This window comes from Pteropus medius, unplaced genomic scaffold, assembly GCF_902729225.1.
Source record: "Pteropus medius unplaced genomic scaffold, Ma_sr-lr_union100, whole genome shotgun sequence".
NCBI classification, from domain to species: Eukaryota; Metazoa; Chordata; class Mammalia; order Chiroptera; family Pteropodidae; genus Pteropus; species Pteropus medius.
In genome coordinates, this window is record NW_024354503.1 from 4666761 (window position 1) to 4691609 (window position 24849).

The 24849-nt window shown below is 50.1% G+C and overlaps 2 protein-coding genes across 7 annotated transcripts in view; both read right to left on the reverse strand.

Moving 5' to 3' along the window:
• Positions 1-581: 581 nt before the first annotated feature.
• Positions 582-8116, reverse strand: SLC30A2 (solute carrier family 30 member 2). Its single transcript, XM_039854268.1, has 8 exons — positions 7630-8116; positions 6746-6966; positions 5521-5667; positions 4543-4696; positions 3618-3774; positions 2799-2904; positions 1567-1701; positions 582-1081 (listed from the first exon to the last, which is right to left on the reverse strand). The coding sequence occupies exons 1-8, from the start codon at positions 7677-7679 to the stop codon at positions 936-938; spliced, it is 1116 nt and encodes a 371-aa protein (XP_039710202.1). The 5' UTR covers positions 7680-8116; the 3' UTR covers positions 582-935.
• A 4304-nt stretch (positions 8117-12420) lies between these two features.
• TRIM63 (tripartite motif containing 63) overlaps positions 12421-24849 on the reverse strand; it is a 40162-nt gene continuing 27733 nt past the window's right edge. For 3 of the 6 annotated variants that reach the window (XM_039854927.1, XM_039854930.1, XM_039854928.1), the window contains 9 exons: positions 22405-22536; positions 21310-21482; positions 18678-18846; positions 17776-17871; positions 16349-16582; positions 15649-15671; positions 15099-15223; positions 13878-13949; positions 12421-13010 (listed from right to left, as the gene is read on the reverse strand). In XM_039854927.1, coding sequence (XP_039710861.1) covers positions 13000-13010; positions 13878-13949; positions 15099-15223; positions 15649-15671; positions 16349-16582; positions 17776-17871; positions 18678-18846; positions 21310-21482; positions 22405-22536 — 1035 coding nt within the window. In that variant the 3' untranslated portion in view covers positions 12421-12999. Of the gene's footprint in view, positions 13011-13877; positions 13950-15098; positions 15224-15648; positions 15672-16348; positions 16583-17775; positions 17872-18677; positions 18847-21309; positions 21483-22404; positions 24507-24849 lie in introns of all 6 variants that reach the window. The other 3 variants (XM_039854929.1, XM_039854926.1, XM_039854931.1) reach the window with 3 other exon arrangements.

Genomic DNA, 24849 nt, shown 5'->3' on the forward strand with positions numbered 1-24849 from the left:
CTTTCCCCTCCTTCCCCAAGTTCAGAACAAGCCAGGCCGTATGGGCAACAGAGCTGGCCCAACCAGACCTGACTTCAGGCTCCAAGTTCCCTGGGACACTATCAGGCTGAGAAGTGGCCCAGGAGCTGTAAGGTGGTTAGGGCAGGACCCAAGCTGAAATCCCTGCACCCACCCCCATAGGTGGCCAGGGCATCTTTGCGTTGGCACAACCTCCTGGGCTGAGGGAATAAGGAAAGAGGAAACCAGCCAGGTCCTTACCTAGTCAGAAGTCTCCTCCTTCTAGGAAAGGGAAACGCTTGGCTCACAGCTGAAGTGACTACCACACAGATGGGCCTCCAGTGCCCCTGGCTTCCCATCTCAGGGGGACATGCAGAAGAGTGCATGGTCCTCACAAATCCCCAACCCCCATGGCCTCCTTAAGTCAGATTGTCGTTAGAGGCACAGAGAGGGGGATTTGTCCCTGGGCTCCTTTATCGATTCATGAATCAAAGGCCAAACAGACCAAAAACCAGACATAAGGCAAGTAGGCAAGGGGACGTTGAGGCCCATCTCTCCCCTCCAGCACCCCCCTCCCCCGCCCTCGCTATGCCTCAGTACCTTTCCCTGAGGCTGGGGGTAGGACACCATTGGCTGAGGATTAGGTCCACAGCCAGGCCTGCGAGGAGCTGACCAGGAGTCAGAGGAGTGGGGTCACTCTAACTTTTAAGCTGCCTAATCTACATCCCAGTGCTGGCTGTAGTCAAATGGGGGAGGCAGGGAAAGAGCCCCACTCCTGGAGTGGGCAAGGCTCCTCCACTGAGCATGGAGCAGAGGTCCGGAGAGGGATCTAATTCAAAACACAGCCGGAGTAAACAGAGTCCTGGATGGCCATGGGGGACGCTAGGCCCTGCCATCTGCAGATCCATCTGTGCCCCAGTTAGTGCCAGGCCAGGCAGTCAGTCCGAGGGGCCCTGGCATGCCTGACAGTCCTTCATGTCCTCGGAGTAGTCCTCGATCTGGATGGTCATGGTGTGGAAGTGGAACTTGCCCTGCAGGCAGGCGCTGGCTGCCTTCAACACAGCCTGGGCATCTGTGTTCTGAGCTGGAGAACAAGAGGATACACCAGGGGAGGCACCAGAGAACTGTTTACTCACTCTTGAGCCCTTAGGAACAATCAGGAGCCCCACTGTCATACCCTACCTCCAGCAGAAAAGGATAGGGGACCATGAACATCAGGAAACCCCAGATTTCACTCTTGCACCCAGCAACCCCCCTGGTTCCCATACCTGCCACGACCCTAGAAGAGCAGAAAAAGCATTGGCCTTAAGGTTTCCCTCTGCCACTTATTTAGCTGTAAAAGCCTGGGCAAATGACTTTACTACACCACCCCACCCCCCGCCTCAGTTTTTCCACCTATAAATGAGACTGTGATGATTAAATGAAGTAATGTGTGCAAAGCACTCAACATGGGGCCAGGTTCAAAGCATGAGCACTGCAAGCATCTGGGGGTGTCTGGACCAGTCAGGGATGCCCCAGGCCTCTGGATGCCTCCCTCCCTTCTCCTACCCTGAGCACACCACCACTCACCGATGGCGATGTGGACAGACAACACAGGTTGGGCCACGGTCAGCGCCCAGATATGCAGGCTGTGCAAGGCTTCCACCCCCTCCACTGACAGCAGCAGATCCCGCACAGCCGTGAAGTCCACGCCTTTGGGGGTCCCTGAAGACAGCAAGGATGGGGCCAAATGAAGGAAACGGCTCCCTTCGACCCGTGCTGGTTCCTGCTCATCGAATGTCGTCTCAGAGAAGACCTCCTTGGCCAGCAGATCTGACATGGCTCCCATCTCCCAAACGATCTCCATCATTCCACCCTGTTGTAGTTTCCTCTTCACACTTAGCACTGTCTGAGATTATCTTGTTTGTTAGATTCTTATCTGTCTCTCCCTTTAATATGGAAACTCCACATGAGAGCAGGCAGTCTGTTGTATTTACCACCCTATCCTCAGTGCCTAGAACAGTGCCCATAGTAGGTGCTCAATAAAAAATGTTTTGTTTTGTTTCTGAATGAAAAGAAGGGATCCAGGAGATCCCCACAACCACGTGATGAGATCCCCACTCATCACTTTTATCTGAGTCCCATTCTTAGAGAAAAATCTCTGGCCTGCAGCTGGACACTCCTGCTGACCCCAAACCAGGATCAAGACTGCCCCTGCCCATGCATAGACCCATGTGACTCAAGGCCCTGGAGCACGAGAAAGCTGGGTGAATGAGTGTGTAACTCAGGGCAGACCATCTGCCACTACCTAGCACCCCTCAAAGCCCAGCCACATCCTCCTGAGATAGGGGCCTCAGAAAAGAAAGCCCGAGCTGGAGTGGATTCGGCAGCCTTGTCTGTCTGAGCTTCAGTCTGTCCTGCTGTGAAATGGGAAGCATAATTCTCACTCCTCTCTCTGCCTGAGGGAAGGCAAATGGATACAGAGGATGTGTATGGGGAAAGGCTGGAGTGCCAGGTGCTGCAGACATCACCCAGAGCCACCTGATTAGGCAAGGAGGATACATCCCAGCAGGGAGGAGGCACCCTTGGGCCTAAGAGGAAGGGAAGGCATGGTCCAGGGGACATTTCCAGGAATGGCCACACCTTAGGGCCCAGCTCAATGCCAAGATTGGCCGGGGGCCCCAGGAGGTTCTCCAGCCTATGCCAGGCTCCAGCCCCTGGCTCCCCACCAATGTACTGGGATCCAACCCCTACTCCTACCCCTCGAGCTTCAGTTAGAGCTGGCAAGCCAAGAGCGAAAAGGGCGCCCCAAGCCTAGTTACCTTCCATCAGCACCAGGATCACATCTCTCAGGATGGTCAAGGTTGTTCCCAGAACCAGGATGGAGAAGAGGAAAGTGCAGATGGGGTCTACATACTTGTACTCTGGCTACAGGAAAAAGAGAAGGCAGAGCTGGGGTTGAACAACTAACTCCTCAGCTTCCCTTCTCCCTTCCCACCTAGCACTGTGTCGGGGAGAGGGGCTCTCTCTGTGGGATGGGCACGAGCCTTACCCTGGCCCTGCCTCTCAGTTTATTCCTTTTGCAAAAGGACAGGCAGGACAGATTACAGTTCAGGATAAGGCATAGTCCCTTCCCACCCCTCCTTGCCCAAGGGGCTGAGACATGAACAGAGCTAAGTGGAATCTTACACACCATCTAGTCCAACATCCCCATTTATAGATGGGGAAATTGAGGCTCAGTTAGAGTAAGGGACTCACTCCATATCACACAGCTAGCAAGGGATGAAACCAGGCTTTAAACTCAATGCCCAGCTCTTTCCAATACACCACACCGCCTCTATGTGATGGGCAATGCCCAGGCTTTGGCTGCACACAGTGCTGAGTTTGAATCTGGCTCCACAACTTACCAGCTGTGTGACACAGTGCAAGTCATTGAACCTTTCTGAGCTGCAGAAACCACCACTACAAGGTTATTATGAGGATCAGAAGTTGGATATTCTTTCCCTCTCCTCACCCTTCCGCCCAAAGCTGGGAGGGAGCTAGAATCTGGAAAGAGTCCTGTGGAGAGAGAAGCCCCCAGATGATCTACACTTTCCTGCCCTCCCCCACCCCACCCAAGTCCCTCTGTCCCCAGCTCTGACCTTGAAGTATAAAATGTAGGCCGCCACCAGGACGCCCAAGCTCTGTAGCAAGTCACCAATCACGTGAATAAAGGCAGCTCGGACGCTGGGGTTCTGCTGCTGCTGGCTGGGGTCATGGCTGTGCCCATGGCCAGACTGGTGAAGAGTCAACCCCATTCTACGAAAGAGGAAACAAAGCCAGGGACTCACTGAGGTAGCAGGTAGAGGCTTCGAATTAGCCAGGTAGAGGCCACCCAGGTAGAGGCTGGCCTCCCGGTGGTGCAAAATCCCCAACCCCCTTGACCGCATGATCTCTTTGGCCACATGAGGAGCCGGATCCACGCGGCCTTGGTTCAGAATGCCATAGGAGAAAGGGCTCAACTCCAATGCCAGGCCGAATCCGGGCACAAAGATGTCCCGTTGCTAAATCTCAGAGCAGGAGGGCACCACAGAGGTCATTAGTTCCCCCCACCATGTCACAGAGAGGGAAGCTGAGGCCTAGAGAGGAAAGGGGCTTGCCCAAAGCCACCGAGCAAGGGAGAGAGAACCCAAATGAAATAGATGCTCTCTACACACCTGACTCTCACTGAGGGGTCAAACCAATTTCAGGCATATCGGCTTGAAAAAAGACTTGGATTCTGCCCCTAGGAACATCTGTTCCTGTAAGAACTAGTCTCACCCCTCCCCACTTTAGGTATAAAAGCCTCCCAGGTTATTCACTGACATGTAGGAGGTGGGGGTAGAGTTGATGCTGCCCCAGATTTACAGTTTCTGATGGCCTTGGTCCAGGCCTAAGGTAGGTCCCAGGTGTTCCAGGTGCCAGAGCTTGAAGCATTAGGAAAATTCTGTTCCTGTAGCCTGTACTGGAGTGCGGCCTGCCTGCTTCCACCAAGAGCAGGCTCGTAGGTGTGCAGGTGAGAAGTGGAAGGAGGGAGGAGTCACTTACATGATATTCACAGCCACAGCACAGCCTGCCGTTATCAGCATGGTCTCCCCCTCGATCTCATAGTTCCCAGAGATCAGCCGCTCCACCGCCAGGTACACCAGTACCCCAGTCACGACCCAGATGGACAGCACAGAGAGCAGGGCTCCCAAGATCTCTGAGGAAGAACTCACCCCAACACCAATCTTAGCGCGGGGCCCTAAGGCCGAGGAGACTTCCCTTCCCCCGAGAATCCACCCATCCCCTCCCCACAAAGTCAGGGCCTATGTCTGATTGGACTCTGCTGAAAGTATGGCTAGTGTGGTTACACCGTCCCCCACCGCTCGTCCATCTGACAATGTCAGAGCTAGAGGAAGTCATCTGGGTCAAAACTCTTTGTTTTACATGTAAAGAAACTGACTTTTTAAGATATACACCTATTGCTTGGCTGGCAAACTGAGACTTCTGAGGAGGAGGAGTTGGGCCATCTCTCCCATCAAGAGGAAAATGACAATGCAGCCCAGAGATGAACTAAAGAGCTTTTAAAGCCCGTTTCTTCCAGAAGGCTTTGCTGAACTTTCCTGCCCCCCAGAGCTGATCCATGGAGTTATGTGCAGAGTTAAGGCCACATTTTTTTTTTTTTTTTTTTAAGAAAGTAAGGTTCATTAAAAGATAAAAGATAGAGACAGGCTACACTTAGGAGGCTGTAGCCCTGTGGAATTTGGGAGATTTAAAGACACAAAATAGAATATGCTCCAAGGGAAGAGTAACCAGTCATTTTGTTCTTGAAATTTGCCCTCTTTATTTCTTAGGAAAGTGAACTCTCCCTCCCTGTAGACTGGGAGTTCCCAGAGGACTGAAGCCAAGGTTGACATTTTGCCCCTCATCCAAGGCACCCTCCCACCTGGCCTCACTGGGGGTACACTCATTGCAGCTACCTAAGAACTCATGTCTTGATCCACCCCTCACCCAGCCCCACCCCATCCAGACCAAGGCCCTCACCAGCTCGCTGCCAGCCAAAGTTCATGGTCTTGGTGGCCGGCCGAGAAGACATCCAGAGAGAGAAGAGGCTGATAAGCATGCTGGCAAAGTCGGTGAGCAGATGGGCTGCGTCGGTCATGATCGCTAGGCTATGTGCCAGGTATCCACCTGCAGGGGCAGGACCAGGAGGATGGAGGATCTTTATCAGCTCCCCAAGAAGCCAACTTCCCAGACTGTGTGTGTAGCAGAGAAACCATGGGCTCTAAAGAAAGACACTGGATCTGGGCCCTCTTCATTCATTCACTGTGTAACCATGGGCAAGTGACTTACTTTCTCTGCACCCCAACTTCTATTATCTGTGAAACAGGACTAATAGCACCTATTTAGAGGGTGAATGTGAAAATCAAGTTCAATTAAGGCCTGGAATAGTAGGCATTTAGTAAATGCTCTTTCATTCTAGGCATTCAGGCCTTCCCTTACCTACTTGTTGTGTGTGATCTTGGGCAAATTACTTAATGTGCTCAGTTTCATCATCTATGAAATCAGGAGGCTAACAACACCCATATGACAGCACAAGGTTATTGTGAGGGTTGCATGAGATAGTTGTATATAAAAGACAGCATAGTATAGGGAATATAGTCAATAATACTATAATAACTATGTATGGTGTCAGATGGGTACTAGACTTATCAGGGTAATCTCTTCGTAAGGTATAAATGTCTAACCACTATGTTGTACACCTGAAACTAATATAATATTGTATGTCAAAGGTAATTTAAAAAATTTTTAAATTACTTTAAAAATTAGTGAATGTTTCATCAAACAGGGCTGTTAGTATGGCTGACTCTTAAACAACAAAAAAGTTTGACCTGCACCTGCCCACTTACACGTGGATTTTTTTTTTTTCAAAAAATACAGTCAGCCCTTCATATCTGCGAGTTTCAAATCTGCGGCCTCAACCAGTTTGGATGGGAAACAGTAATTGTGCATTTCCAGCCATGGTTTCCCAGCCTCAGATTACCTAAGGTGGATGGAAAACAGATGCAAAGAGCTGACTATAGCTAAGTTTTTGGGGAGTCAAAAGTTACACGTGGATATTCCACTGTGCAGGTCAGCATTCCTAATCATCCGCATTGTTCAACTGTCAACTGCATTAATATTACTGGAAGATCTGGGAGTAAAAGCCTTTTAGATCATCTTGACTATTCACGTGTCAATTTCATTTAATTAGCACCAAAGTCCTTACCAATGACTTCCCCAATCATGAACACCAGGCAGATAGCAGAGGCCACATAGAGCTGACGACGGGCCTTCTCCTTCTTGGGGTCGCAGTGACTGCCAGGACCCTTCTGGGCGTGACAGTAATGGTTGTTCTCCACAGCCAGCTCAATGCCCGGCAAGTCCACACCAGGTGGGGGCAAAGAAATCCAGCCAACTCCATCCTGCCACAGAGATCCCGTGTACGACCTGGCCAGAGAGGAAGGGGAAGAGGAGGCTCAGTTCTGAGATGGGGACAAGGAGGGCTCACTCTAGTCCTATCTTTCTGCGGGGGCTTGGCGTTCCCATGTGTCTAATTAGGAGAAAAGATAAGGACACTCCAAGCTCGACAGTCGCAGAGGAGTGACCAGAAGCCCGTGTTTGCAGGTGGGTGCTGGGCAAATGACCGGTCTCCAGGAGTCTAGGGACCTTGGCCCAGAGTGTTCCCTCCTCCCCCATCCCTCCCAGGGCCTGAAGGAAGCAAAGACCTTGAGAACTGGCCAAGGGGCGGGGCCGTCCAGCCGAGCGCGGAGAAGGAACAAGGCTCAGGATCAAGGAGATGGGCAAACCCCCATCTCGCGCACCTGGGGACACAGGGCCTCCCAAGGCGGGGCTGCCCGGGACAAAGTACTCGGCTAGGGGCGGGGCTCTATCCATCGCACTTCCAACCCGCGGGTAGGGGTCAGGATCTGTGCTCAGCCTTGAGGGAGGCATGATCTTCGCGCCAAGCAGGTTTTCCAGTCTCCTTCACTTCACCCCACTCCTCCTGTGTGGTCCTGATTCAAGCCGCGATCCCAAGTATCCCAGGATAGCAAACGAGGAGTTGCGTCAGATGCCGCTCATACTGCCGCCCCTCCCCAGGTTTCACCTTACCGAGCTCCGGGCCTGGCGTCCAACAGATGCTCTTTATCCGCGGCCCTCATGCGGCCCCGCTCGCCCCGCGCTGGGTGGGGAAGCCGCGCGCGGACGCCCGTCGAAATGAGCTCCAGAAGTTGCGCGCCAGGCGCTGTGGGGCGCGCACTCTCCTGCGGGGTGAGCCCCTCGTGCCGCTCGCGTCGCCCCGCGTGCGCCCCTCGCCCGCCGCCTCTGCCGCGCGCCTGTTCCCGCCCGGGCCGCGCTGGGGCCACGGTGAGACGGTCTCGCTGCCTCGCCGCTCCAGCTCCGGCTTTGCACGCGGAGCGCTCCCTCCTCTCCGTGCCCCGCGTCCTCCCGCTTTATCTGGCCCTGGCCACCCCGTGTGAAGCGGCCCGCCGCGCGTCGTGTGCAAACGCCCGCGGGGAAGGGGGAGGGGTGACCGGCTGCAAGGATGCCCCGGAGCTGCCCTCGAGCACCGGTCTCCTGCGTCCCTGGGGCTCAGGGAACCCACCTACTTTGTGACGAAAAGTTTAACCACCTCTACTGAGTTAGGACTGCGCTATGGCTGCGCGCGCTCACCCCTGCGCGGGGCTGGCAGCGTCCCATCGAGAAGTTCCGGGACCTTGGTTTGTGGAAAACTGCTTCGGGTCCCTGGAGAGCAGGAATGTGCCTCCTGAGGGCTTGATCGGTTTCCACCCTCAGGCCGCAGCCGTCTGAGGTCGGCTGTGTTCCGCTCAGGCTAGAGGGCTCCTGGGGGCGGGCCTTGCCTCTCTTAGGCTGGGGCAGTGGCCCTCTTTAGAACTAGTTGGAATTTCCCGACCCATCCTTGCCACCGAAGCAACGCCAGTTCCTCGCCTGCGCGCTCCGATTAGAATCTGGAATGACCAGCTTTGTTTCCATCTTCTCCATAAGGCGGTGTCGCGCTTCAGCTGCAGCCTCTATCTGGGCAGAGCTGACACCACCACCGCCGTCCCTTCTCCCTCGCCCTGCAGCAGCCTACAGGAGCCGCAGGAAGCTGTCAGGCGTGGTGTTCTTCGGGAAGAAGTCGGCTTGTCCTTCACACCGGCTTGGTGGCCCACCCTCTCGAAGCTGCATCCTCCCATGGCAGTCTCCGGGGAGGTCTGGGACCTGTGGCCCCAAAGCTGGCCTCTGATAGGTGCGATCTATATAGAAGCACTTTGGGTCACTCAAATATCAGGCTGGCAACCTCCCTGGCCAATCATTCCATCACCCCAGCATCCTCGGTCATGGCTACCATAGCTTGGGTATGGCCCTTTACAGAAACTAGAGTCTAGGGTGCAAGCCTCTTGCCCACACTACTGGGAACAAAGGAGGGGCTCCTTGAGTTTCTCCCCCAAACAAGAGTCGTCTTGTGAGGAAACTAGATGAAGGAGTGACGATGACAGTGGCACGCTGCCGAGACCGGGCTTTTCCACCTTCTCTGGAAAACCTTTACCTCAGGCTTCCTGGCTCTCCTGGTATGGTCTAAGGCCCACAGTGCTACCTGGAGAGAGTGTTAAAATGCAAGTTCCAGGTCTCTGCATCGGACCAACAGAATCAGAATCTCTGGGTGTAGAATCTGAGAATCTGCATATTTACAAGATTCCCAGGGGATTTTTCTGCACAGGAAAGTTTGAGGACTGCTGCATATGCTCTTGCAGGTCATCTCAGATAAGTATTCACCTGATCTCCTCCTCTAGATTATAAGCTCTTGGAGAGCAGAGATGTATTTTGTGCTTCTGTTGCATTTTAGTTCAGCTCTGAGTGCCTACTGGGCACTTAATTAAATACTTGTCAACTGAATTGAAATAAAGAAGCACACAAATATCAGGCTGGTCATTCAATCAGATGAGAGTAAATTAGGTAGGTGCAGTTCACAGGAGTTTCTCACTGGGGCATCTCAGTTGTGTTACAGTTTTAAACTGCCTGTGCACAGATGAATAACTCTTTTATTTGAGGGCAAAATATTTATGCTTTTAAAAAGTATCTTACACGTCCTTCTTGTTCCCTTTAATACAAAGTACATTGTAAATTCTCAATAAACACAGATTTGCAAATTGGATCCAGATACGTATACATTTTACCAAAAATTTTATGCCAGATTTCCTTTAAATTAAAGCTTTCTCATCATTTATTTTAATTGATTTGTAAGAATTTGACTAATTAGGCTTTGATATACTGAAAACTGCCGGGTCCACTTAAATTATATGCCTGGCTCCAGCAGAGATCCCTAGGAGGTCCTAGGTGAATGACCTAGAAGTTCTCAGACCCCAACATTACCTGAGGAATTTTACTTTTAAAATATAGATTCTGGTATTCTACAACCAGAATCTGATTCTGTACGTCTCAGGTGGGGTCTGGGAATCTATATTTTTAAGACCTCTGTGTTTGATACTATTGTGGAATCATTCTTCATTTTTTTTTATGGTATAATGGTTATAATTTGTAAAAGAACCTTTATCTAAAGTACTGAAGAATAAAATGACATGGTATTTGGGATTTGCCTTAAAATAATTCCAGTGAGGGGAAGTGACTAATGGTGGAGGAGAAATAAGTATGTCAATAACTGCTGAAACTTAGTGATGAGTACATTAAGGTACATTATACTATTCCCTCTATTTTCCATATGTTTGAAATTCTCCAGAATTAAAGGTTTAGAGAAAAATAAGCCTTCTATGGTGATTCTAATGCAGCAGCCTATGAAACTATTCAAGATTCATTGGAATAATTTTGAAGCCAGTTTCCTCTCATGCAGCAAGATCTTAAAAGAAGCGTATTCATCAAGCACCCTTTATACCACCCTTTGGTGTTCCGGTTTGCAAGGACAGGCAGGGCCCTTCGTGTGGCAAAGTAGAGAGCCCTTTATTTGCAATTAACAAATATCTTCTGGAATTTAAATTTTAACTGATTACAGAATCTTGACTGCCCTCCCTTTTCCCTCTGATAAGTGACAAGAAAGTAGACTGACATGCCTGTTTGCAATGGAATCAGTAACCTGGAGAAATCTGGAGATAGAATGTAGACAGATTGTAATACTGATTCTTGTGATTTCAAGGTGATAAAAGCCTTTTGCTTTTTGGTCTCAAATTCCTTCAGTCTTCTATAGGAGGATACTTTAAAGCAGCAGTCACCAACCTTTTTGGCACCAGGGACCGGTGCTCCTATGAGAATCTAATGCCTGATGATCTGAGGTGGAGCTGAGGCAGTGACGCTGGGGAGCAGCTGCAAATACAGATGAAGCTTAGCTCACTTGCCCACTGCTCACCTCCTGCTCTGTGGCTCAGTTCCTAATAGGTTACAGACTGGCACCAATCCACGGCTCAGGGGTTTGGGTCAGGGTTTCTTCAGTACTTTAGATAAAGGTCCTTGCTTTAGAAGATAAAACTATAAAGAAAAGCAAGTGTGTGATTATCAAAAAAGACAGGATAGTGGCTACCTACAAGTGGAAGAGGGAGTTACGATGGGAGGGGGCACCTGGAGGGCGTCTGGGGGCTGGTAATGTTCTTTTTCTTGATCTTCATGCTAGCCACAGGATTTTATTTTACAATAGTTTCTTATGCTCTACAACTAGTTTTGTACACTTGTAATATTAAAAAAAATTTTTTTTTCATGCCTCAGAACTTGAGAAAGGACTAGAAATGAGAGCAAAAAAGTTAGGGACTGAGCCTTTGAAAAACTCCCAGAAGAAAAAATGGGCAGAGATGTGAGGATTTAAAGCACTCTCATAAAATGAGTTCCACAGAAAGGAAATGCTGGGTTAAATATTCTATCCACCAAAAATTATTAAGAGCTTTAAAGATCAGGCAGTATTCCAAGCATGAATACTTGTCTGAAGTTAAATAGCTTTCTTTATGGCGAGACTACTCAGAGCCCTTAACTTGCTGTGTTCTGAATGTTGAAAAGCTGGGAGACTCCAGTGTTTCTCAAATGTATATGTCCAAGGCATCTCAGACCAAATTAATGCACCACCTCTGATCCGCTCAGCTTCATCTCTCTCCCAGCCCCTTGACCCCTTATTCATGTAAAGCCTTGGTGCTACATTGGCCTTGGTCATTGCATCATCCCCTAGCACTGGTGGCTGTCTTGGCCTTCCTGGAGTGAGTCTGGGCTCCAGCAGAAGCTCCCTTGTGCCCACTGCAGTAGGAGCAGCAGCAGCTCCAGCACCCACGCCCAACCCAACTGGATCATGGAGATTCTACTGCTCCCACCACCCATAGAGCCAACTGATGGTATGCCTTGTAGCTTAGCTTCCTCAGCAGCTTCCCAAAGGGGCCAAGTGATGCAACCTGGAAGTGCAAGGGGATTAACGCTCTGGGAGACAAACTCCAACCCTGAGGCAGGAGATAAAAGGAGCCAGCAGACAAAATTCTCTCTCTTCCCTTTGAGTCAGTTGTGTTCTTCACGACCTGCTAGAAATATCTCACATGACTGAGCAAGAAACTGGGTCTCTGGTGAAGCAGTGGCCAGCTCAGACATGCTACACGATTTGCTTCCCTCATTTCCTGGCTTGTTTCCTCTTTCCTTCACCTTGGTTTCCCTGGGATTCTACCTAGACTAAAACATTTAAGCTTTGCCTTAGGCCCTGTTTTCTGGAGAACCAAAGAACCAGGAGTTAAACTTGTTTCTTAAAGGTCATCTCAGGGCCAGTTTTCCATGAAGCTCTAATTGGTAAATGCTCATTTAAAAAGCTCCTTCTTTGGTAGGACAGAAGCCCAGCCTTGCCATTACACACTTCCTACCAGGCCTCTGTCCATCCACTCTGAAATCTCCAGAAAAAAAAAAAAAAGGGTTGAATGAAACCCCAACTCCTTTGGTAATAACAGGAAGAGAGCGCTGTGCATTTATTAAAACAACATATAACACAAACTCAGTTACCATACCCTATGTCAGGGATAGGCATCAAAATACAGTACATTATCCCTTCCAGGCCTGTGAGTGCTACCCAGGCCTCCTAGAGAAAGGAAGAGGGCAGCAGTATTGACCTGGCTTCCTTCCCCTCTAACGATCTCCAGACACACGATGACCAGACATTATCATACAAAAGTTTCTTTACAAAAAGCACCAAATTGGCATACATATACAAGTATATACAAAAATCACATTTTAAAAATGTACAAAATATTCCATTTTGCACCAATGTAGAAAAGTGTCCTGTGTGATTTGTTTCAAGCACATTTCCAATTCTGGTTCAGTGACTGCTGGACACAGCGGTGGAGGTCCTACCCCTAGTCCCTGCTCTGAGCAAAGAGAAGACACACCTCCCCATTGCCCCTCTAGGGGCCCCGACCCCTCCCACCCTGGGCCTGTCACCAAGGCGGCTGGGCCCATCCCCACCCTCCCCAGTCTCTCCCTCCCAGCATCTAGAGGGTCTCTTCCTCATCCAGTTCCTTACTGGTGTCCTGAAAGAAAAGATGAAGAAACAAGGTGAGACAGGGATCCAGGGCTTACCAAGCTAAAGGGACATAATCATCAAACTCCAATTCCTGCCTGGCTTCTTCCTCTTTAAACCAGGATAGAATTTAATTGCCAAAACACTATGGATGGCACATCAAATACAAAACTTGGCCTGAAAAATAATAACATTAACAAACATGTGCTAATTAGCAACCATGTCCCTCCTATGTGCCAGATACTGTGTTAAATGATTATCTGGTTTACTCTCCACCATAACCTTTTGAGGTCAGCACTGTTATGCCCCCATGCATTGATGGATAGCCCAAGACTCAGAAAGGTTGTGAACTGTCCTAGATCACACCGCTAGTCCACAAGAAAGCTGCGATTCAGAACTCTTAACTAATAGTCTGCCCAGGTGGCAAATTCAGATGCCTACAGGGGCCAGCAGATGACACGTGGGTGCAGAAAGCAGGCAGGCTGGCAGTGGTGGGTCTGGGCAAACTGGCAGGTGCATGCCTCATCCAAAGTGGGCAGCCACTGCCCAGTGCCAGCTCTCTGAGACTAGGGAGAAGGGCGAGCCCAGCGTTGTTACACTCTGTTACACTCTGTTTACCTCTGTTACACTGTAATGCTTTCCATATAGAAAGGTCATTTAGATATAAAATGGGAGGTTTTTATTATGAACAGTTTGAGGGTTTTTTGAGGGGGATAAAGGGACTTTACCCTTCAAAGGTTTAAAACACATATTGGGAACATCATCGCACATTGCAATCATCCCCAGTGTCCAGCACAGCACTGCGCACAATTGGTACCTCATGTTGTTGAATGAATGAATGAACGCGTGAAAGAATGCAGGTAGATGGATTTCTTACCTTCTTCCTTCCGCTCTATGGACTCTTCCTCTTCCTGATCTTCTTCTTCAATGTACTCTTCCTCTTCCTCATCTGTGTGTGACAAAGCATAATAGTGTTCGGATAGGCCAGTTTCTTAGAGGAGCTGCTCAAAGGGAAACAGGGCTGGACACAGCACTGATCCAAATCCCTTCCCACGCCCTGTCGGGGTCAATGGGCCCTGCAGTGACATCAGCGGTCCAGGAGGTGAAGAGCTTGCCAAACCCAAGCTGCACAGAAGTGGGCTTCCTTCTTCCTCAGCCCTCCCCTTCCTTGCCACCCCGCTTCCCCACCCCCAAGGGAGAGAGAGGTTCAAAAGGCTCTTTTTGTTCCAGTAGCAGGAGCAGCTTCTATCGCCTGACCTGCCTGTGACCAGAGGGGACCTGTGCTTCTGCATAGCTCTCAATCAGACAGATAAACATCATCTATGGAGATGGGACAAGAACACCTTGATTCTCAGGGATCAGAGTCCTTGTCTTGAAGGAATTTGCCCAGCCTTTGGAATCTGCTTGCCTAGCACTTCTTGTTCAGTTTTCCTCGTTCCTCAGCCCACAGAGGGGTGCAACCTGTGTCTTCACTTCCCCTGCGGGGACATCACCTTCAAGCTCTGCTAACAGGGAACATGCCTGTCACCTACGCCCTCTCCCAAGACACTTCCTTAACACTTTGGGGCCTTGAGGGGATCACCACAGTCAGAGCATTAGTCAAGAGTGTCTAGGGAGAGGCTCGAAAGAATTAGTGTCTCCAGATGACAACAGAAACTACGTCTTAAAGATGCTGTTAAATGATAGAATTTATAAGCACTTAGTGCCTGGGATATAGAAAGTGCTCAATAAATGGTAGCTGTTGGTTCTCTCTCCATTTCCCTGTGAGGAAACTGAGGCTGAAGGAGATGATGGAAGGCAGTTTGGGTCTACACAATGTCATACCGTTCAATAGCACAATCTACTCTTGAACATCTTAGCTTTGGGAGGGTAACGGTGGAGCAGGTGATCTACAGTAACGGCTAATTTACTGAGCAACGATTATGTCCCAGGCACTGTGCTAGGCTCTGGGCTCATCCAGAAGTTGACTGAATGCATGTGACTGATATCTGGGCATCTTGGCTAGAGTATCTGCCTCTATGCAGGGGTCAGTGAGAGGGAAGCCAATTTCCAGGGGTAAAACGGGGAATCAGACAAGTGGCACCACCACCTCCTTTACCTGTCCCAAAGTCAATGGCCCTCAGGGTGTCTGCTATGTGCTCTAAGTCCAAAGTAAAGTAGTCCATGTTTTCGAAGCCCTGCTCTGTCTTCCCCAGCTGGCAACCTTTGGAGGCTTCCACAATGCTGTAGGGGAGGGGGGAGAGAGAGAGAGAGAGAGAGAGAGAGAGGAGAGAGAGCAGTAGAGAGCGAGAGCAAGCAAGAGAGAGAAAGAGAGGGAGAGAGAGAGAAAGAGAAAGAGGCCGGGTGAGATCTCTGGGGCTCAGTGCAGGGAGAGGCTGTCTTAGCTCCAACTCACACCAGTGCACATGCATGTGCCCACGCCCAGGCCTTGCACCCAGACGCTCCCCTTGGAGCGGTGGAGTAGTTCCTCTTCAGTCACAAGCAGAATGGATGATCCAAGAAAGCAGGGGATGCAAAAGCCAAGAGAGCCAGCCTGGGGTGAGACCATCCCAGCAGCTTTAAGGCAAAAGGGGAGACCCACTGGACAGAAGTCAGAGGCCCTGATGGGAGCTAGGGCCTCGGATCACAAGCCCTGTGGAGACACTGACCTTTTGATGAGTTGCTTGGCACTCTATGGGAGGAGAGAGAGAGCAAACGGTTAGGATTGCATTAGGGGTAGCCCAGTAAATCAGCAAAACCAATGACTGGGTGCTTCAGATGGGTACTTGGTGCCATTCCTTAGCCCAGTTGTAACCTGCTCCCCACCCTGGGCTGAACAGAACTTGGATCTTTTCCTTCTGTCCGTGGTCTGCACAGGTCTTGGTCATCACCCTAGGCCCCTCCCATTATCCTGGCAGGAAGCTTGGATTTTAGGAGTATCGGTCTAAACACCTTGAGCCCTGAACTCTCCAAGATGAAAATCATCCTAATCACTTTTTATATCCGATGTCTAGCAGAAAGCCTGGCCTACAGTAAGTGCTTAGGAAATTTTTATTGAACTGAACTGTGGAAACTTATAGCTGATCCTCATCTGTCTCCCCCAACAAGCTCTTCTAGGGCAGGGCTGTGTCTCCTTCATCTCTGTCTCCGCCTCAGTGGCTGACCTACAGTAGGTGCTCAATTAATAGTCTCTAGGTTTAGGTAGGGACTGTTACATGCCCATTTTACAGATGAGGAAACTTAACCTCGGGGAGGTTTCAATGACTTGCCTGAGGGCACATGGGTAGTCAGTGGGAGAGCATGACTTAAACCTTAGATAGAACTGTCAAGTTGAAGTGCCTCTGCCCATGCCCTCCTAGTCCTGCTCACCAAAAGGAAGATGGCTCCACCGGGCTCATCCAGAGACTGGATGGCTGTCTCCACCAGCTTAGTGGACTTCTCCAGTTGCTCCCGGTACTGCTGGATGAGGGCCTCAATGAAGCTGAGCTTCTCCTCCTGCTCCTGCGTGATCCGCTGTAGCAACTCACTCTTCTTCTCATCCAGGATGGCATACAGCACGTCAAACTTCTGGCTCAGCTCTTCCTTCACCTGGTGACTGTTCTCCTGTGGACAGATATCTAGGGGTCACATCCTGTGGGGTCTTCCTCCCCATAATTCCTTCCTGGAATGAGCATGCTAGGAACAAAGACTCTAAAGCTGGAAGAGGTCTTACTACATCGCCATTTTACAGAAGACGACATGAAGGCTCAGCACGAAGAAGGCACTTGCTACACCCAGCTACTTAGTACACGTTTGGAGTCTGGCATCATGGAAAGCAACTCCCTTCCTCAAAACTAGAGACTCCATGGTCAAAAGGGATAATATATATTCTGGGCTTCCTGTGTGTCCCCAGGTCACACTCTTTCTCCCATCTTAGGACCAAGTCTGGCTTCCTGTAGCTGTGCATCAGTTGGTCCTGGCAGAAGTGGAGAAGCAGCACCCCTAGTGGCCTCCTCATTGAGGCTCCCTTCTCACTAAGGCAGATGCTACCTTTTAGTTTCCTTACCTGTAAAATGGGTTTAATTAGCAGCTCATCAGACTGGGGGTTCTAGTCACCTCTATCAGTTTGGGAGCCCCTCATGGGTGCTAACAATGTTCCTCTCCTTCCTTTGAACCTATCCTTCACACAGCTTTTTTTGCCCAACAGCAATATGATGATCTGCTCCCCACATCTCATTTCCAGGTCCGCACTTCAAGTGGAGATAGAAAATCACAGATGCTTTTGCAGAACTAGAAAAGTTTCCTTCTGCCGCTATGGTCTTGCTATTCAAAGTGTGGTTCATGGACCAGCAACTTGGGCAAACCCTGAGAGCTTGTGAGAAACGCAGAATCTCATGCCTCCTTCCAGACCTACTGAATCAGAACTTGAATTTTAATAAGACTCCAAGGTGATCTGTAAGCATTTTAAAGTTTGAAGCCTTGGTCTACAGCACACCAGAGAACAAGGCTTTAAAAACTATCAGTGCTAAAAACAATCCTGGGAATTATCAGTGGGACACAGCCTGAGGTCAGGGACTGGGTCTGTCTTGTTCTCCACCCCAGCCCCAGCGCCTTTGGCAGGGCCTGACACACAGCTGCGCTCAAGAAGCATTTGTTGAATGAATGGATTAATGGATTAGTCAGTCCCTCCCAACTATCCCTGCTTGAACAGCTCAGGCTCCAGGCCCCAACATTTAACCACAAATCCTGGGTGAGTCTTCACCCCAGAGGCAGCACTGGAGGCTTTAAACCCCCAGGCAGAATTATTGTCCCCTCACCTTGGTCACTCGGCTGGAGTCCTCCAGCTGAGTGATGATGGTTTGCACACGGTCATTCCCGGCTACCAGCATGGAGATACAGTTACTCAGTTCAGTCTACATGGGAGGAAGGGGTGAGGCATCAGAAGAAAGACAGAAATAGTCCCAGGGCCTGTCCTTTTGGGAGTTGGCAGCAAAATGGCACTCTCAGTCAGTCCCCTTTCTGCTAGAAAGAGCCTCTAGTAACTGTCTGGCCCCTCTTTCCAAGGTACAGTTCAGGTCCAGGGCAGAGAATATCAGAGAGATTCTGTTGCCCTTATTTTACAGATGAAGCACAGAGAGAGGAAGTGAGCTGCCCAAAATACATAGCAAGGTACTGGCAGAAGAGGGGCTTGTTCTAGGAAAGAAGGGAGAAAGAGTTGAGAGTTCTACAAGAGATCAAGAGAAGAGCAGGTGAATAAGAAAGAACATGGAAAGAGGGGCCACAGCTTACTGCACGGACAGGAGAGTGGGTCTCCCATAGACCCAGACACACAGGGAGAGGGCTCTCATCTGCCTCCTGCTGCAGAGGAATTTGAAGACTGGGAGAGTGATCAGCATAGGAAGAGTTATCTGGCACCCAAAGCACACTGTGGTATAGAAGTCATGGCCTGAGAAGTCCCCTAGTGGCCTGGCCCTGGGGTCTAGTCTCTCCCCTGTGGCCACACCCAGGTGCTCTCAAGTGGCTCTAAGTATAACCCATGAGCTCAGCCACCTCCCCCAGGAAGGCAAGGGCTGCTGTCCCTGTGGCCTGGGAAGTCCCTTCAGAGGGACCATCACTGAAAGGCCAGCTTAGCAGATCTACAGGGATCAAATCCACATCCTGAATCACCAGGCCATGCCCAGCAGGCCCAGGCTGGGGTGGAAGTGGCTCAGGCCAGTACCTTTTGTCCCTGGAAGACACTCTGCAGCGGGGCCACCTCGCAGGCCTTGTGGGCCCCAAACACCTTGCACATGGAGCACGTGGGCATGTCACACGTGAGGCAGTAGATGTTGATTTTCTCGTCTTCATGCTCCTTGCACATTGGATGGCTGCCCTTCTGCAGAGGCCGACTGAAGTGGAGAATAATCACGTCACACAGTGGGGGTCCCGAGTCTCTGTTTCTTCCCCTAGCTCCAATCACAGCTCCACCCCAGATCTATGACCTGAGCTCTCAGTGGTTGGCTGTCCCTAATTCTTTTCTTTTTATCCTTTGGGGACCCAAGACCAGGGAAGCCAATGACACCAAGTCTGTCCCCACATCCTAGGATTCAAACTCCAGTGATGGAGTTGGCCTAGATATGGGAAGGCTGGTAGAATCCCAGAGTCAGATCTGGAGACATTTTTGAGAAGAGGAAACTGGGCTCCAGGAAGGTGAATTGACTTGCCCAAGGTCGCCCAGCAAGTCAAGGCGGGGGAGGCTAGAGTTCATTTGCTCTAATTATAGTCACCATAGCTCTTGGTTTCTGCAGCTGGGCTGTGAGTGAAGCAATTTATATTCATGGCCTCACTGAATTCTATATTTAATCCACCAGACTGTAACCTCCATCAAGCAGGGAAACTTGCCTATTCTCTTCACTCCTGAATCTGCAGTGTGCAGTGCCTGGCACAGAGGAGGTAGTAATTAAATACAGATAGAAATAATAAATCAGTAAGCATGACACAAGGGTGCCCCAAGGCTCAGAGAAGGAGGCAGTTAGTGCATGGACAGTCCGACAGTCCAGCACAAGCCTTGACCTTGGCCAGAAACTCTTTCCAGAGTCCAGTCTCTTCCTTCTCTTTTGTCTCAAACACACATTCTTAGAATGTCTTTCTCCCTTTGTCTCTCTCTCCACTTAGGGTCTCTGCTATGTTATCTATGCTTCTCTCAGGAAATCGGTCACTTCCTACTTGAGATTCAATTTGGAGGGTGGAGGGGGTCTAGGTCTTATCTCCCCAGCCAGACTGTACACTCACTCAGAGTCAACTCCCTGTCGGCAATACCTGTGACTTCCCAGCTTCTAATATAGCAGACATCTCCCAAGCCCAGGCTTTAGCATCTGGGCTGGAATCCAGATTTTCTGCATTTATTCATTCTGTGACCCTGGACAAGTGCTTTCACCTCTCTGAGCCTTTGTTTCCTCCCAGGGCTCCTAGGATCATGGCAGGAGTTGTCTATACTGAATGTGTAGTGCCTGGCACAGGGCAGACCCTCGATAAAGGCAGCTACCATTGTCATCCAGGTATACAGAAAGGCCTCAAAGGGTTGGAACACAACATGGTCTTCATAGGTCAACACTGGGTGGACTAATCTTTTGGTGCGATATTGATTTTATTGTGATTATAATGACCAACAATACATTCGCATTGTGAGACAATAGCTGTTAGGTGTGTTCATCATGGAGTCAGACAGGCTCCCACTCAGTTTTACCACTTGGATAAATCTCTGATCCCCCCTGAGCTTCCATTTCCTCATCATAAAATGAGAGTAAGAATGTCTTATAGAATTACTGTGAGAATTCAATAGGGATAATCCATGGAAAATATTTAGTACAGTGCCTACATACAGTAGATGCTCAATAAATATTTGAGATTTTTAACATTTTCCATAGAAACCCTATTTGACAGTCACAATAACAAAGCTTACTGTTCCCTCTGTAGCAGGGCACGCGAAGGCCCAAAGACTTACACAGGATCCTACAACACATCAGTAACAGAGTCAGACCAGGCCAGGGCTTTTTCTCACGAGGACTGGTCTGCCACCTTTCCCTGGGCAGGACACAGCCTGCAGACAGATATTTGGTAATGGTTTTGGACAAGAGCCGTGAGGACAGCAGCCTGGAAGTCGTGTTGGGATGCCCTGATTTGTAAAGATCCCCCTGGTAGCTGTGTCTCTCTCCAGTATGAGGCCCAACACTACCCAACCTCCACCACTCACAAACTCTGCCTGAGACAGAGGGAGGGAGATGGAGCTCCATCGACCGGGCCCACTCCCAGATCTTCCACCTCCCACCTGGGAAACCTCGGGTAACTGACTTCACCTCTTTGAGTTTCAGCTTTCTCGGCTGTGAAATGGGGATGATAAAAGTCAGGCCTGCTCCATAAGGTTGCTGCGAAACAGCAGGAGGAAGCGTTCCCAGGGCCCAGGGCTGTGCCTCCTGGTGCAAAGAATCAGGACACATGGAATCATAGCTGTTATGAACTTAGAGAAACCGGCTATGTTCTCACTGGGCACTTTCTCTGCTTATCAGGGCAACTTATCTGGCCCAGTGCCTCTGTCACCCTCTCATATCTCATCTTTCCCCTGGTTCCTGTCTCAGTATTTTTCAGGAGGGGAAGCCTGGGCCATTCACTGAATGATGCCAAGAGTTCGGCCTGGGGGACAGAGTGAGCCTCTGTTCCTGCCTGAGAGAGACAGCTCTCTATGGACTGGCTAGTGTAGCTTGTCCAGCCAGGGGACTGGATCTGGAGTAGATGAAGGAGGAAGGAGCCTCAGAGAGATGGGCACAGAACAGCTGGGGAGGGAGGACGGGCTCCCAGCGGCCGAGTGAACTGACCTTGAGCACTCCTGCTTGTAGATGTCAATGATGTTCTCCACCAGCAGATTCCTCTGCAGGCCGTACACTCCGTGACGATCCATGATCACCTCATGGCGGCAGGAGGGGCAGCGGAAACGGCCTCCAGACATGGACATCGAGCTTCCCCGGTTAGTCCAGTAGGGATTTGCGGCCTGCGGGCAGCAAGGGCAGAGGTGCGGCTTGGGCTCCCTTCTTAGCCCCTGCCCCTTCTAATCTCCGATTATCCTTCCCCCTGCTTACCCCAACCATTCTTGTCAAACCACATGACCTTGTCAAATATGGAGCCCCTGTCCTGAGATGGGAGGCAGCCCACTTACCCAGGGGGCTTCTGAGAAGCAACTAAGCAATCAACAGGTTTGGGAGTCGGCAGACCTGGGCTCAAGTCACGGTTATTCTCTGAATGACTTTGGGCAAGCAACCTTATCTCTCTAAGCCTGGTCAAATTGGCATTATAATTGGAGCCAGTTATTTTAAAGATAAAATAGTGAGAGAACATTTTATAAAGTGCTTCTGGGGAACCTTGAGTCCTGCCTCCCAGGCAGGACATCTACTCTCATTGCTTTCTTAGGGAGATGAAGCCCCTCCTGCCCTATATTAGAGGAAACAGCTTCGAAAGGGAAGATGTCTCCATGCCCAGTGCCTCCCAGCCACCATTCTCCTAAAGCTCTGGGCCACCTGCCACCAGGGAGCTGGCTCCAGCCCCAGGGGTCTGGTTTCTCTCTCCTCTGCCTGCCTCCCTTATCACTTGAGGCATTTGACTCCTGATTGAAGAGTCAACTGTGGTGCTCAGGGCAGAGGAAGCAGGTGGCAGAACCACAGGCAGGGTGGGGAGGGGAAACGTGCGTCATGGAAAAGGAACGGGCGGCCACAGCTGCCTCCCCAGACCCCTCGGCCCAGTCCAGAGGCTGATGCAGAGATTCACTTCAAAAGAGAAAGAACTGGCCCCCGTTTAGAAGGGTTCTGGGCTAAGAGAGATGGGCTAAGAGAAAAGGATTCCTGGACCTAATTTCCTTTCATCACAGGAAAGGTGAGTAGCCACCTGACTCCCCAAACGAGGCCATGCCCAGCACTGACCTGGAAGATGTCACTGGCACACTTCCGGCAGAGGTTGTGCTGACATGGCAAGATGACCACAGGCTTGGTAAACATCTCCAGGCAGATGGGACAAATCAACTGCTTCTCCAGGTTCTCCAGGGGGCTCCCATCCTGGATCAGGCTTGATTTATAATCCATACTGTTGGGAGGTGTGGGACCCACCTGGCCGCCTCCTTTGCCTGTCTTGCTCTAAGCAGACCTTGGGTCTCGCCTTTGTCACAAAACTCCCGCCGGGAGCCTCTTAGCCTTCTTCTCTTGGCGCCCGAATTCTGTCTTGGTCTGAGGCCCCTCTGATATTTATAGCTAGACTCGGGTCACATGAGCCCCAGGAGGGAACCAGCTGAGCATTCTGGTGCCAGTACAGCTGGCGGGGCTTGTGTTTCCTTCAGGCCTGCAAGACCGGCCTCTCAAATCACATGTAGGGATGAGCAATCGCTGTTCCCCTGGGATGGGGGTCGTAAACAAGAACAGCCTGTTCATGGGCAGATTTACGGGAGGACTGGGGAACACCAGGCTGGTGAGTTGAGGATGGGACTCAGAAAATGGGCCACTGGGATTTATGAGATTAACAGCCAGTGTTCTTCACTGACCATAATCAGGTCTATCCTTCCTCTGGAGTCCTGGGCAGCTCCTAAGATGAGGGGGCACGGCTGCCCCTCTCTCAGAGCCCATCCCTCTGTCTCAGACCTGAGTATAGCATGTTGCTGGAGACCCTGAGACCCCTGTCCTGGCTAGCCTGTCCTCCCACCCCTTGGCCACTAATGCCGCTTTAATGCTGAAAGGGCTCCTTTAAAACAGTCCAATCTCTTCATTTTGTAGATTTGACACTGGGGTCAAATAAGGACCTTATTCAAAGTCAAAGAAAGTGAGTGGCAAAGCCAGGAATCTTAATTCATTCATCAGATATTTTTCTGAGTACTAACTACACAGCAAGCACCAAGGTGACAGGTGAGTAATCCTTTTCCCTGCCCTGAGAGGCTCACAGCCTAGGGAGGCAGATAGAAATAACTAAGCCCTACCTAGTCTCTTGGAAGTTATCCACATGCTCCCCTCTGCATCAATTTAATGTTTTTTCCATGTCCTTCTGGACATCTTCCATGGTGGCAGGTAGAAGTCATGAGAGCAGTTCTAATGGCTGTTTTTAAGGTAGAATCTCATGCAAAGGGACATTAGGGCTACCAGGGTATAAGGTGCTGGGGTGAGAGTGGGAAGTGACATCAAGCCTCAGGATATGCCTAAGAGAGTGTGGAACATACAGGAGGAGTGTCCAGGATCTCACAAAAGAGGGACAGCAGGAGAGTAGGTTTGCTGGCTTCAGCCTGGAGAGGAGCCCTAAGACAAGACCTAGTGAGTAGTAAGGGCAGAGAACCCAATCTTGGGAGTAAGAGGGAAAAGAAGAGGGGAACCAGTCAGAGAAAGAGAAGGAGGCCTAGAGGACAAGGGGCTGGGAATTTCAAGAAAAGGGTAGCCCCCTCAAAATGTTAATGGTTAGTTTTTGCTGAGCACTTACTATGTGCCAGACACTTTGCTAAGTGCTTTGTATGCGTCATATTATTTCATCATCTCAACAATGTAAGAACTATTATATCCCTGAAAAGGATTCCTGGACCTAATTTCGACATGGGGGCAGGAGTACCCCAACACCAACAAACAATTCTCAGACACTGGCATGGTAGCCAAGATTCAACTCAATTCTGACACTATCTGCCTGGGAGATAGCATCAGATTCCACAGGTAAAGGGCTCAGTCCCACAAAACCATCTCCCACCTCAGACATCAGCCTAGGCTCTTACCTATGCTGCTGACTGACTGGCTACAGACTGGAAGTTTCCATGACCTCCTCTCCTCAGATTCTATTAATTTGCTAGAATGGCTCGCAGAACTCAGAGAAATATTTTACTTACTCGATCAAAGATTTATTATTAAAAAAAGATATAATTCAGGAGCAGCCAGACAGAAGATGTAGCCGCCAGCCTCCGAAAGACACACGGACTACCAGAAATCAGTGAGTTATAGGAAACACACACTTTATTCAGCCAGCTAGGTCTGCCAGGGGTACGCAGACCCCAAATCAAGCAGCTCTGAAATGTAGAGGTACAGGGTTTTTAAGACCTAAACCCCCATTCTTCATCCTGTTTGAACACACAAATCTACTTTTCTTCTTTTTACTGTCAACCTACAGGTCGGTTGTGCAAGCGGGGGTAGAGAAGCAGAAAGCTTATTGTTAGAGCGTTATGTTCCCATGGGCAATAGCCAAGCAGTAATTTTCCAACCAGCACAAGAGATGCATAGGGCAAGGTATGTGGAAGGGGCAGGGAGCTTCCAAGCCTTCGCCAGGTGTGCTATTCTCTCAGGACCTCCTAGAAGCTCTCCAAACCCTGTCCTCATTACATGGACATGACTGATTAAATCACTTGCCATTGG

Coding starts and splice junctions, on each gene's coding strand:
- SLC30A2 (XM_039854268.1), bottom strand. CDS start 7,679: ATGAGGGCCGCGGATAAAGAGCATCTGTTGGACGCCAGGCCCGGAGCT. Junction 4,697..5,520: donor CTTTGGCTGGCAGCGAGCTG/GTGAGGGCCTTG, acceptor GTTCTTCCTCAG/AGATCTTGGGAGCCCTGCTC. Junction 1,082..1,566: donor GTCTGTCCACATCGCCATCG/GTGAGTGGTGGT, acceptor CTTGTTCTCCAG/CTCAGAACACAGATGCCCAG.